Below are 12366 nucleotides of genomic sequence, written 5' to 3'. Positions count from 1 at the left end.
AGAGGACATGAGCTGAGAATTAGGGGTCAAAAGTTTAAGGGTAACATGAGGGGGAATTTCTTTACTCAGAGAGTGGTAGCTGTGTGGAATGAGCTTCCGGTAGAAGTGGTAGAGGCAGGTTCAGTATTGTCATTTAAAGTAAAATTGGATAGGTATATGGACAGGAAAGGAATGGAGGGTTATGGGCTGAGTGCGGGTCAGTGGGATTAGGTGAGAGTAAGCGTTTGGCACAGACTAGAAGGGCCAAGATGGCCTATTTCCATGCTGTAATTGTTATACGGTTATATCCTATCATATAATTATCGCTGTCTCCCAAGCGTTCCTTTACCTTATGCTCTCGAACCATCAGGTTCATTAGCCAACACCCAATCCCGAATTGCTTTCTCCCCAGCGGGCTGTGGAAAAGACACTTGTTATAACAGGCAGAAGGTGGGGTCCTGTTACAACTTCTGTAGTAGTGGAAACCTACAGTGTTCACCTCCTTGTTAAAGGATGTGTTTACTTCAGAGGTAGTGAGGGATACGAGGTGACGCTCACACTTCACTGCCTCAGTAACGTAGCCAGCATAATCAGACCCAATCTAGCTTGTACTTCCTCTCTTCTCTCCTACACCATCAGGCAGAAGGTACGAAATCCTGAAAGCACGTCCCACCAGGGTCCAGGACAGCTTCTGTCCCACTGTTATCAGATTGTTGAACTGATCTCTTGTATGATAAGGACTCTTGACCTCGCAATCTGCTTCCCTGTGATCGTGCACTTTATCGCTCACGTGCATGGCCCTTTCTCAGTGACTGTTACACATTAGAAACATAGAAATCCTACAGCACAATACAGGCCCTTCAGCCCACAAAGTTGTGCCAAACATGTCCTTACCCTAGAAATTACTAGACTTACCCATATCCCTCTATTTTTCTAAGCTCCACGTACCTATCTAAAAGCCTCTTAAAAGACCCTATCATATCCGCCTCCACCACCATTTCCGGCAGCCCATACCACACACTCACCACTCTCTGAGTAAAAAACTTACCCCTGACATCTCCTCTGTACCTACTCCCCAGCACCTTAAACCTGTGTCCTCTTGTGGCAACCATTTCAGCCCTGGGAAAAAGCCTCTGACTATCCACATGATCAATGCCTCTCATCATCGTGTACACCTCTATCAGGTCACCTCTCATCCTCCGTTGCTCCAAGGAGAAAAGGCCGAGTTTACTCAACCTATTTTCATAAGACATGCTCCCCAATCCAGGTACAATCCTTGTAAATCTCCTCTGCACCCTTTCTATGGCTTCCACATTCTTCCTGTAGTGAGGTGACCAGAACTGAGCACAGTACTGCAAATGGGGTCTGACCAGGGTCCTATATAGCTGTGACATTACCTCTCGGCTCCTAAATTCAATTCCACGATTGATGAAGGCCAATACACTGTATGCCTTCTTAACCACAGAGTCAACCTGCGCAGCTGCTTTGAGTGTCCTATGGACTTGGACCTAAGATCCCTCTGATCCTCCACAATGCCAAAAGTCTTACCATTAATACTATATTCTGCCATCACATTTGACCGACTGTTCTGAATTATAACCATATAACAATCACAGCACGGAAACAGGCCATTCTGGCCCTCCTAGTCCGTGCCGAACTCTTAATCTCACCTAGTCCCACCTTCCCGCACTCAGCCCATAATCCTCCACTCCTTTCCTGTCCATATACCTATCCAATTTTACCTTAAATGACACAACTGAACTGGCCTCTACTACTTCTACAGGAAGCTCATTCCACACAGCTATCACTCTCTGAGTAAAAAAATACCCCCTCGTGTTTCCCTTAAACTTTTGCCCCCTAACTCTCAAATCATGTCCCCTCGTTTGAATCTCCCCTACTCTCAATGGAAACAGCCTATTCACGTCAACTCTATCTATCCCTCTCAAAATTTTAAATACCTCGATCAAATCCCCCCTCAACCTTCTACGTTCCAATGAATAGAGACCTAAATTATTCTTGCTTCACCCTGTTCTGCCCGATTCCACTGATCTGATCTGTATGAACAGTGTGCAAGAGCTTTTCACTGTCCCTATGTACTGCATATGAGACAATAATAAACCAATTTCCATCCTCAGAGGGAACAGATGATCTTGTTGGGACGTGACTCTGATAGGGTCTAATGGGGTTCCCCAAGTAGCCTGGTACTGGGAATATGAGGATGCAGTTTGGAGAGTGTTTGCTCAGAATGTGAGGGTTTCTCCCCAGACAGAGCCCCTGTCTACACTAAAGGTGATGTAGTAATTTATTTAGAGGTACAGTGTGGAAGAAGCGCCCCTGGCCCAACGAGCTGCACTAAAGTACACAAAGTACACTGCAGATGCTGGGGTCAAAGCAACACGTACAACATTCTGGAGGAACTCAGCAGGTCCTGACGAAGGGCCTTGGCCCGAAACATTGACTGTTCGTTTCCACAGATGCTGTCTGACCTGCTGAGTTCCTCCACCTATTTAACCCTGGCCTAATCACAGGACCATGACCAATGACCAACTCACCTACTAAGCAGTATGCCCTTGGGTTGCAGGAGGGACCCGGAGCATCCAGAGGAAACCCACGCAGTCACGGGGAGAATGTACAGTACAAACTCCTTACAGAATGGCAACTGAATTGAAGTCGGAAACACTCTGAGCTGTAACTGCAGACAACAGGGGACACTGCAGGGCCCAAGTGGGGAGCTGGTACGGTCAATGCCTGCCCCTCCTCGGACATTTCTGTTGAATCATCACCAGTATTGTTTGAACAGTCGTTAAATTTTCTCTGGGCAGGCTGCATGAATACTGGTGATTCTGGAATATTCTAACACTGAGAAAGTTTGAAGAGCTGATGTTCACAGCCAATTCTCCATTGCTGCCCTGTTAGCATCATGTTTAATTGCCCTACAGAGTGCTAACCTCCAGAGAAAAGACTGGAACTTTCTGGTAAAAGGCAGGGGAACTGGAGATATGTTCCATCTGTGTGGCCAAGCAGGCCGAGCTTGTAACCTTGCCCCCTACCCCTCACACACACCCGACCTGTGCACTCTGACCCACACACACCTGACCTGTGCACTCTGACCCACACACACCCGACCTGTGCACTCTGACCCACACACACCTGACCTGTGCACTCTGACCCAAACAACACTCCATGACACACACACCCGACCTGTGCACTCTGACCCAAACATCACTCCATGACACACACTCCCTGACCTGTGCACTCTGACCCACACACACCTGACCTGTGCACTCTGATCCAAACAACACTCCCTGACCCACACACACCTGACCTGTGCACTCTGACCCAAACAACACTCCATGACACACACATACCGACCTGTGCACTCTGACTCATGCACCCCAATTTGTACGCTCTGACCCACAAATCCCAACCCGTGCACTTTGACCCACAGATACTCACCTGCACACGCTGACCTATTCACTACAGCCCGGACATCTCAAACTGTGCACTTTGACACCCACCAGCACTGACCCTGGCTCCCTAAACCACTCTGCTGAACCCGCTCTCCCTGACCTTTGATCCCAGCCATTGACCCTCCTGGTGTGCCTACCTGCTGGGGCAGTGAGGTGGTGTCCGGCGCAGGCCGCTGTGCCAGCGTGATGCCCAGGACGAGGGTGTGTACGACGCAGGTGGCGGTGCTGAGCACGATGACAGGGAGCAGCTGCAGGGGCAGGGTGATGAAGAGTGCGAAGGTGAAGAAGGCCAGCCAGCCCACCGTGTCACTGGCCCGGTACGACGGCGTGACGCTGGCTCCCAGCTGGCAGAAGATCTGGACGTCGATGAGTGCCCAGAGCAGGTAGGGTACCACGGTTTGCCAGAGGCGGTCAGGCAGAACTCTGCAGCGACAGAGGACAAAGAGGAGGAGCTGAGCCAGGAGTCCGGCTGTGGACACCAGCAGGGCCACCAGCTTCTCGGCCGAGTACAGGATGGCACAGCTCACTAACGTGTAGCAGTCAAAAAGGGCAGCAAAGACCACCAGAACCAGTTGCGTGTCGCCCCGTTGGCGTCGGAAGTACGTCTGGTACAGTGTTTCCAGGGACTCGGGCACGAAGGTCAGTCTCATCCCCGGGGGCAGACACAGGCAGAAGCCGCTGGTCCGCACTGCCACCTCCCCCTGCCCGGGGTCCGACGGAAGGCTGACCGAACATTCCGCCGACAGCTCTGGCTCCGACAATGTGCGGCTCCTTGGCATGGCTGCCACTTGGACCAGACCCAGTTACTGCAGGACGTTCAGTGTGAGGTCTCAGTGTGGTACGGTCAGTACAGTTTCTCCGTGACCGTGGTCAGTACGGGGTGGACAGTGTGTGATCTCAGTGACCGTGGTCAGTGTGTGATCTCCGTGACAGTGGTCAGTGTGGGACAGTCAGTGTGTGATCTCCCTGACAGTGGTCACTGGGGGACAGTCAGTGTGTGATCTCAGTGACAGTGGTCAGTGTGTGATCTCCGTGACAGTGGTCAGTGTGGGACAGTCAGTGTGTGATCTCCCTGACAGTGGTCACTGGGGGACAGTCAGTGTGTGATCTCAGTGACAGTGGTCAGTGTGGGACAGTCAGTGTGTGATCTCCGTGACCGTGGTCAGTACAGGACGGTCAGTGTGTGATCTCCGTGACCGTGGTCAGTACAGGACGGTCAGTGTGTGATCTCCGTGACCGTGGTCAGTGTGTGATCGCAGTGACCGTGGTCAGTGCGGGATGGTCAGTACGGGATGGTCAGTACGGGATGGACAGTGTGTGATCTCCGTGACTGTGGTCACTGGGGGACAGTCAGTGTGCGATCTCCGTGACCGTGGTCAGTACAGGACGGTCAGTGTGTGATCTCCGTGACCGTGGTCAGTGTGTGATCGCAGTGACCGTGGTCAGTGCGGGATGGTCAGTACGGGATGGTCAGTACGGGATGGACAGTGTGTGATCTCCGTGACTGTGGTCACTGGGGGACAGTCAGTGTGCGATCTCCGTGACCGTGGTCAGTGTGTGATCTCCGTGACCGTGGTCAGTGTGTGATCGCAGTGACCGTGGTCAGTGCGGGATGGTCAGTACGGGATGGACAGTGTGTGATCTCCGTGACTGTGATCAATGTGGGTTCTCAGTCACCACAGTCGGTGCGGGACTGTCTTTGCGAGACGGGTAGTTAGGAACGGTCAGTCAGTTTCGGATGGTCAGTGCGAGGTCTCAGTGACAAGTGGCCATTGCAGGGTAGTCACTACCTGGCGGTCACTGTTCCTGTGGTTCGTCAGTCTCCGACAAGCCGGATCGGCCCCACCGCTCCGAATGTCCGCGACCCGCGGTTCGACTAACCGGGCCCGCTGCCGATCCCCGGTTCCTGCAGCGCTCCGGCCGCTGCTCCCCCTACCACAGTCCCCGGCTGTCGGTCCTCGGCTCGGCGCAGTCGCTGCCGCAGGAGATGCTGGAGTGTGTCCGGGCCTGAGAGAACAGCAGCGAATCGGGCGCGACAGAGCGAGTGAGAGAGTGGGGGAGGAGAGAGAGAGAGAGATGCAGAGGGAGGGAGGGAGAAGCAGAGAGGGGGAGGTAAGGGTGAGGGAATGAGAGAGAGGGAGAGAAAGGGATAGAGAGGGGGAGTGAGACAGGGTGGGAGGGAGTGAGACAGGGAGGGGGTTAAGGAGAGAGAGAGGGAGAGAAGGAAAGAGAGATGGGGTATGGAAGGAGGAGAGAGAGAGAGAGGGAAGGGAGAGTGGAGATAGCGAGGGTGAGAAAGGGGGAGATAAAGAGAGAGAAAAAGAGAAAAGACAGCACCCAAACAGGCCCAATGGATGCTGAACAATTTAAACTGCCTAAACCCATTGACCTGCGCCAGGACCATCCTTCTCAATGTCCCTACCATCCAAACTTGTCTTAACCATTGAAATGTAGCTTGCTGTGGCAGTTCTACACTATTATGACCCTCTCAGTGTGGGTGTTTCCCCTTGCACTCCATAAACTTTTCACTTTTCACCCTTAACACATGACCTCTATTGTGACGCCACTTTCAATGAATTATGGACCTGTATTCCCAGATCCCTTTGTTCGACCACACTCCTCAGTGCCCTACCGTTCTCTGTGTAAGACCTACCCTGGTTGGTTCAACTGAAGTGAACCAACTCACATTTGTCTGCATTAAATTCCATCTGTTATTTTTCAGCCCATTTTTCCAGCTGGTCCAAATCCCTCTGCAAGCATCAATAGCCTTCCTTGCTGTCCACTACACTCCAATTTGCTGACCCAGTTAACCACATTATCATCTAGATCATTGATACAGATGACAAGCACCAAAGGACCCAGCACTGATCCCTGCAGCACCCCACTAGTCAGAGGCCTCCAGTCTGAGAGGCAATCCTCTACTACCACACTGGCTTCTCCCACAAAGCCATTGTCTAATCTAATTTACTACCTTATCCTGAATGCTGAGTGCCTGAACCTTCTTGACCAACCACATGTGGGACACTGTCAAATGCCTCACTAAAATCCATGTAGACAACATCCACTGCCTTGCCTTCATCCACTTTCCTGGTAACTTCCTTTAAGACTCTATAAGATTAGTTAGATTGGTTTTGGTTGTTAACAAATATGACAGATTTCACCGTACATATGATAAATAAATGAATCTGAACTCAGTCCTTGCCTTTGATCCTCGAGTCTCCACATTCAGCCTGGTCTTCACCTCTGATCCTACGAGTCTCCACATTCAGCCTGGTCTTCACCTCTGATCCTACGAGTCTCCACATTCAGCCAGATCCTTTGACCCCTGAGTCTCTGGTCCTCACCTGTGATCCTGTGAATCTCTATATTCAGCCAGGTCCTTTGAAGCCTGAGTCTCTGCATTCAGTCTGGTCCTCACCTTTGATCCTGTGAATCTCTACATTCATCCTGGTTCTCACATTCACCCTGGTCCTCACCTCTGATCCTCGAGTCTCCACATTCAGCACAACATCCTTTGTTGTTTCAGGCAGTGATGATGTGATTCCACCATCCAGCCCTACCTTCCCCTTCCCACCACTCCCTCCATGACCCTAGGCTTCTCAACTTCACCCTCCATCCCTCCTGTCACTCCCTATTCACAGAACATAAAACAGTACAGCACAATACAGGCCCTTCAGCCCGCAACGTTGTACAGACTTTTTAACCTACTCCCGGATGAATCTAACCCTTCCCTCCCACATTGTCCTTGATTTTTCTATCATCCATGTTTGTGCCTAAGAGTTTCTTAAATTCCCTTAATGTATCTGCCTCTATTACTAATGCCAGGCAGTGTGTTCTACACTCTGTGTAAAAAAACTTGCCTCTGACATCCCCTGCTATATGTTCCTCAAATCAGCTTGAAATTATACCCCTCATATGAACCATTCCTGCTCTGGGAAAAATGTCTCTGGCTATCCACTCAATCCTCATCATTTTACACATCTCTATCAAGTCATCTCTCATTCTCCTTCGCTCCAAATGGAAAAGTACTAGCTCACTCAACCTATCCAGATTCCTGGTAACTCTCCTCTGCACCCTCCCACAGCCTTCCTACAATGAGGCGACCAGGAGTGAACACAATACTCCAAGTGTGATCTAACCAGGGTTTAAAAGAACTGCAATATTATCTCGCGGCTCTTAAACTCAATCTCCCAACAAAGGAAGGCCAATACACCATACACCTTCTTAACCACCCTGTCTCCTTGTACAGCAACTTTGAGAGATCTAGGGACTAGACCCCAAGATCCCTCTGTTCCTCCACATTGCCAAGAATCCTGCTATTAACCCTATGTTCTGCCTTCATTCCAAAATGAACCACTTCACACTTTTCCAGTTGAGTTCCATCTTCCACTTCTCAGCCCAGCTCTGCATCCTGTCAATGTCCCATTGTAATATTACTTCATGTGTTGTGTGTGAGTTATATGTACTGTGTTATGCACCTTGGTCCAGAGGAACATTGTTTCACTTGGTGGTATACAGTTGTGTACGGTTGAATGACAATGAACTTGGATTGTTAATGTTCTGTTTTAATCTACAACAATCTTCTATACCATTGGGCACCATGGTAGTGCAGCAGTTCGCACAATGTTATTATAGTTCAGGGAGTCGGAGTTCGGAGTTCAGTCCTGCCATCCTCCATAAGAAATGTCTGTGTAATGTGTGGGTTTTCTCCCTGTCATCAGATTCCTCCCACAGTTCAAAGCCATATTGGGTATGTTAATTGATCATTTTAAATTGTCCCATGATTAGGGGAGGGTCAAATCAGGGTGGTGGGGTGCTGCAGCTTGAAGGGTCTAATCTGCACTGTATCTCTAAATAATTAACTATCCAGAACACCGCCAACCTTCGTGTCATCTGCAAACTTAATAACTTCCTCATCCCAGTCACAAAGGGCAGGACTCCCAGAAAAGAATGAGCCTATCATGTGGAACATTACTGAAATCAATATCTACCACATCCACTGCTCTTATCCAGATTAATACTTCTTAATCCAGGTAAGGTGATTGGAGGAAAGTATAGTGGCAGAGGGGTATCAGAGGTAGCTTTTTTTACACAGAGAGTGGTGGGTGCTTGGAATGCACTGCCAGGGGTGGTATTACGGGGAGATACATTGCTGGCAGAATCTCAGATGGAGATAAGAGGGCATTCAGGAGTGAGATATCTCAGTTCTTTGAGTGGAATCGCAACAACAACCTTGCACAACGTCAGTAAGATGAAAGAGCTGATTGTGGACTTCAGAAAGGGAACACGAACCAGTCCACAGAGAGGGATCAGAAGTGGAGAGAGTGAGCAGTTTCAGGTTCTGGGGTGTCAAGATCTCTGAGGATCTAACCTGGTTCCAACATATTGATGCAGCTATAAAGAAGGGAAGATTTGCTTTGTCACCTAAACACTCAAAACTTCTATAGATACAGCGTGAAAAGCATTCTGACAGGCTGCATCACTGTCTAGTGTGGAGGTTGGAGGGGAGGGGCTTCTGAAAAGTAGCTACAGAAAGTTGTAAAGTTAGTCTGCTCCATAGTACCCAAGACAAATTCAAGCAGCAGTGCCTCAGAAAGGCAGCGTCCATTATTAAGGACCCTCATCACCCAGGACATGCCCTTTTCTCATCGTTACCATCAGGTAGGAGGTACAGAAGCTTGAAGGCACACACTCAGTGATTCAGGAACAGCTTGTTCTCCTCTGCCATCCGATTTCTAAATGGACATTGAACCCACAAATACTACCTCAATTTTTAATATATATTATTTTTGTTTCTGCACTATTTTCAATCTATTTAATATACTTTCATATACTTACTGTATATAAGGATAGTACAACATCATGGGCTGAATGGCCTTTACTCTGCTGTAATGTACTATGGTCTAAGACCACCTCTGTTGGATAAGTTTGAAGATAATGTCACTGCACATTCCTGTTAATTCCTTAGCCTCCATGACCTATTCCACGGTAAATTCTGAATAAATATTAGAAACACAGAAACAGAGAAAACCTGCAGCACAATATAGGCCCTTCGGCCCACAACACTGTGCCAAACATGTACTGACTCTAGAAATTACTAGGGTAACCCATAGCCCTCCATTTTTCTAAGCTCCATGTACCTCTCCAGGAGTCTCTTAAAAGACCCCATTGTATCCGACTCCACCACCGTCGCCGGCAGTCCATTCCACGCACTCACCACTCTCTGAGTAAAATACTTACCCCTGACATCCCCTCCACACCTGCTTCCAAGCACCTTAAAACTGTGCCCTCTCATGTTAGTAATGTCAGCCCTGGGGAAAAAGCCTCTGACTATCTACATGATCAGTGCCTCTCATCATCTTGTACAGCTCTATCAGGTCACCTCTCATCTTCTGTCACTCCAAGGAGAAAAGGCAAAGTTCACTCAACCTATTCTCATAAGGTATGCTCCCTAATCCAGGCAACATCCTGGTAAATCTCCACTACACCCTTCTGTAGTTTCCACATCCTTCCTGTAGTGAGGTGACCAGAACTGAGCACAGTGGGGTCTAAATAAGATCTTATAAAGCTCAGGTCTTGTCTCTTAAACTCAATCCCACGGTTGATGAAGGCCAATGCACTGTATGCCTTCTTAACCACACAGTCAACCTACATAGCAGCTTTGAGTGTCCTGTGGACTCAGACCCCAGGATCCCTCTGATCCTCCACACGGCCAAGAGTCTTACCATCAATACTATCTATATTCTGCCGTCACATTTGACCTACCAAAATGAACCACCTCACACTTATCTGGATTGAGCTCCATCTGCCACTTCTCAATCCAATTTTGCATCCTATTGATGTCCCACTGTAAACTCTGACAGCCCTCCACACTATCTACAACACCCCCAATCTTTCTGTCATTACAGACAGACAGACAGATAGGCATACTTTATTGATCCCGAGGGAAATTTGGTTTCATTACAGTCGCAATAATAGTGTAGAAATATAGCAATATAAAACCGTAAATAATTAAATAATAATAAGTTAATCATGCCAAGTGGAAGTAAGTCCAGGACCAGCCTATTGGCTCAGGGTGTCTGACACTCCGAGGGAGGAGTTGTAAAGTTTGATGGCCACAAGCAGGAATGACTTCCTATGACGCTCAGTGTTACATCTCGGTGGAATGAGTCTCTGGCTGAATGTACTCCTGTACCTAACCAGTACATTATGGAGTGCATGGGAGTCATTGTCCAAGATGGCATGCAACTTGGAAAGCATTCTCTTTTCAGACACCACCTCCACGTCGTTAATAAATTTACTAACCCATCCCTCCACTTCCTCATCCAGTTCATTTATAAAAATCACGAAGAGAAGGGGTTCCAGAACAGATCCCTAAGGCACACCACTGCTCACTGACCTCCATGCAGAATATGACTCGTCTACAATCACTCTTTCCCTTCTGTGGGCAAGCCAATTCTGGTTCCACAAAGCAAGGTCCCCTTGGATCCCATGCCTCCTTATTTTCTCAATAAGCCTTGCATGTGCTACCTTATCAAATGCCTTGCTGAAATCCATATATACTACATCTACTGCTCTGCCTTCATCAATGTATTTAGTCACATCCTCAAAAAATTCAGTCAGGCTCGTAAGACATGACCTAGCTTTCACAAATCCATGCTGACGATTCCTTATCCTATTATCCCTCTCCAAGTGTTCATAAATCCTGCCTCTCAGGATCTTCTCCATCAACTTACTAGCCACTGAAGTAAGAATAACTGGTCTATAATTTCCTGGGCTATCTCTACTCCCTTTCTTGAATAAGGGAACAATGTCCGCAAACCTCCAATCCTCCAGAACCTCTCTTGTCCTCATTGAAGATGCAAAGATCATCTCCAGAGGCTCAGCAATCTCCTCCCACACCTCCCACAGTAGCCTAGGGTACATCTCATCTGGTCCTGGAGACTTATCCAACTTGATGCTTTCCAAAAGCTCCTGCACATCCTCTTTCTTAATGCCCATATGCTCAAGCTTTTCAGTCTGTTGTAAGTCATCCCTACAATCACCAAGATCCTTTTCCATAGTGAATACTGAATCAAAGTATTCATTAAGTACCTCTGCTATTTCCTCCGGTTCCATACACACTTTTCCACTGTCACACTTGATTGGTCGTATTCTGTCACATCTTATCCTCATGTTCTTCACATACTTGTAGAATGCCTTGGGGTTTTCCTTAACCCTGTCTGCCAAGGCCTTCTCATGGCCCCTTCTGGCTCTCCTAATTTCATTCTTAAGCTCCTTCCTGTTAGCCTTATAATCTTCTAAATTTCTATCTTTACCTAGTTTTTTTAACCTTTCGTGAGCTTTTCGTTTCTTCTTGACTGGATTTTCAACAGTCTTTGTACACCACGGTTCCTGTACCCTACCGTCCTTTCCCTGTCTATTGGAACATACCTATGCTGAACTCCAGGCAAATATGCCCTAAACATTTGCCACATTTCTTCTGTACATTTCTCTGAGAACATCTGTTCCCAATTTATGCTTCCAAGTTCCTGCCTGATAGCTTCTATTCCTGGAATCATTCTGGAAAATCTTCTCTGAACCGTCTACAATGTCAGTATATAAGGAGCCCAAAATTGCACACAATACTCCAAGTCTGTTCTCACAGGTGCCTTATATAAAGGATCAACATCACATCCCTGCTCTTATATTCTATACCTCTAGAAATGAATGCCAACATTGCATTCTTCATGACCGAGTCAACCTGGAGGTTAACTTGTAGGGTATCTTGCACAACGACTCCCAAGTCCCTTTGCATTTCTGCATTTTGAATTCTCTCTCCATCTAGATCATATATGTCAAACTCAAGGCCCGCGGGCCGGATTTGGCCCGCGGTGGAATTATCTTTGGCCTGCGAGATAATATCTAATTACTATTA

The 12366-nt window shown here is 48.0% G+C and overlaps 1 protein-coding gene across 1 annotated transcript in view; it reads right to left on the bottom strand.

The window, feature by feature from the left end:
- adcy3a (adenylate cyclase 3a) overlaps positions 1 to 5918 on the bottom strand; it is a 179537-nt gene extending 173619 nt beyond the window's left edge. Inside the window, exon 1 of the mRNA XM_073050086.1 lies at positions 3587 to 5918. Coding sequence (XP_072906187.1) covers positions 3587 to 4228 — 642 coding nt within the window. The 5' untranslated portion in view covers positions 4229 to 5918. The remainder of the gene's footprint in view (positions 1 to 3586) is intronic.
- Between the last annotated feature and the right edge of the window lie 6448 nt (positions 5919 to 12366).

This window comes from Hemitrygon akajei, chromosome 7, assembly GCF_048418815.1.
Source record: "Hemitrygon akajei chromosome 7, sHemAka1.3, whole genome shotgun sequence".
In the NCBI taxonomy this organism is placed as follows: Eukaryota; Metazoa; Chordata; class Chondrichthyes; order Myliobatiformes; family Dasyatidae; genus Hemitrygon; species Hemitrygon akajei.
This window is presented reverse-complemented; position numbering and strand designations above follow the sequence as displayed.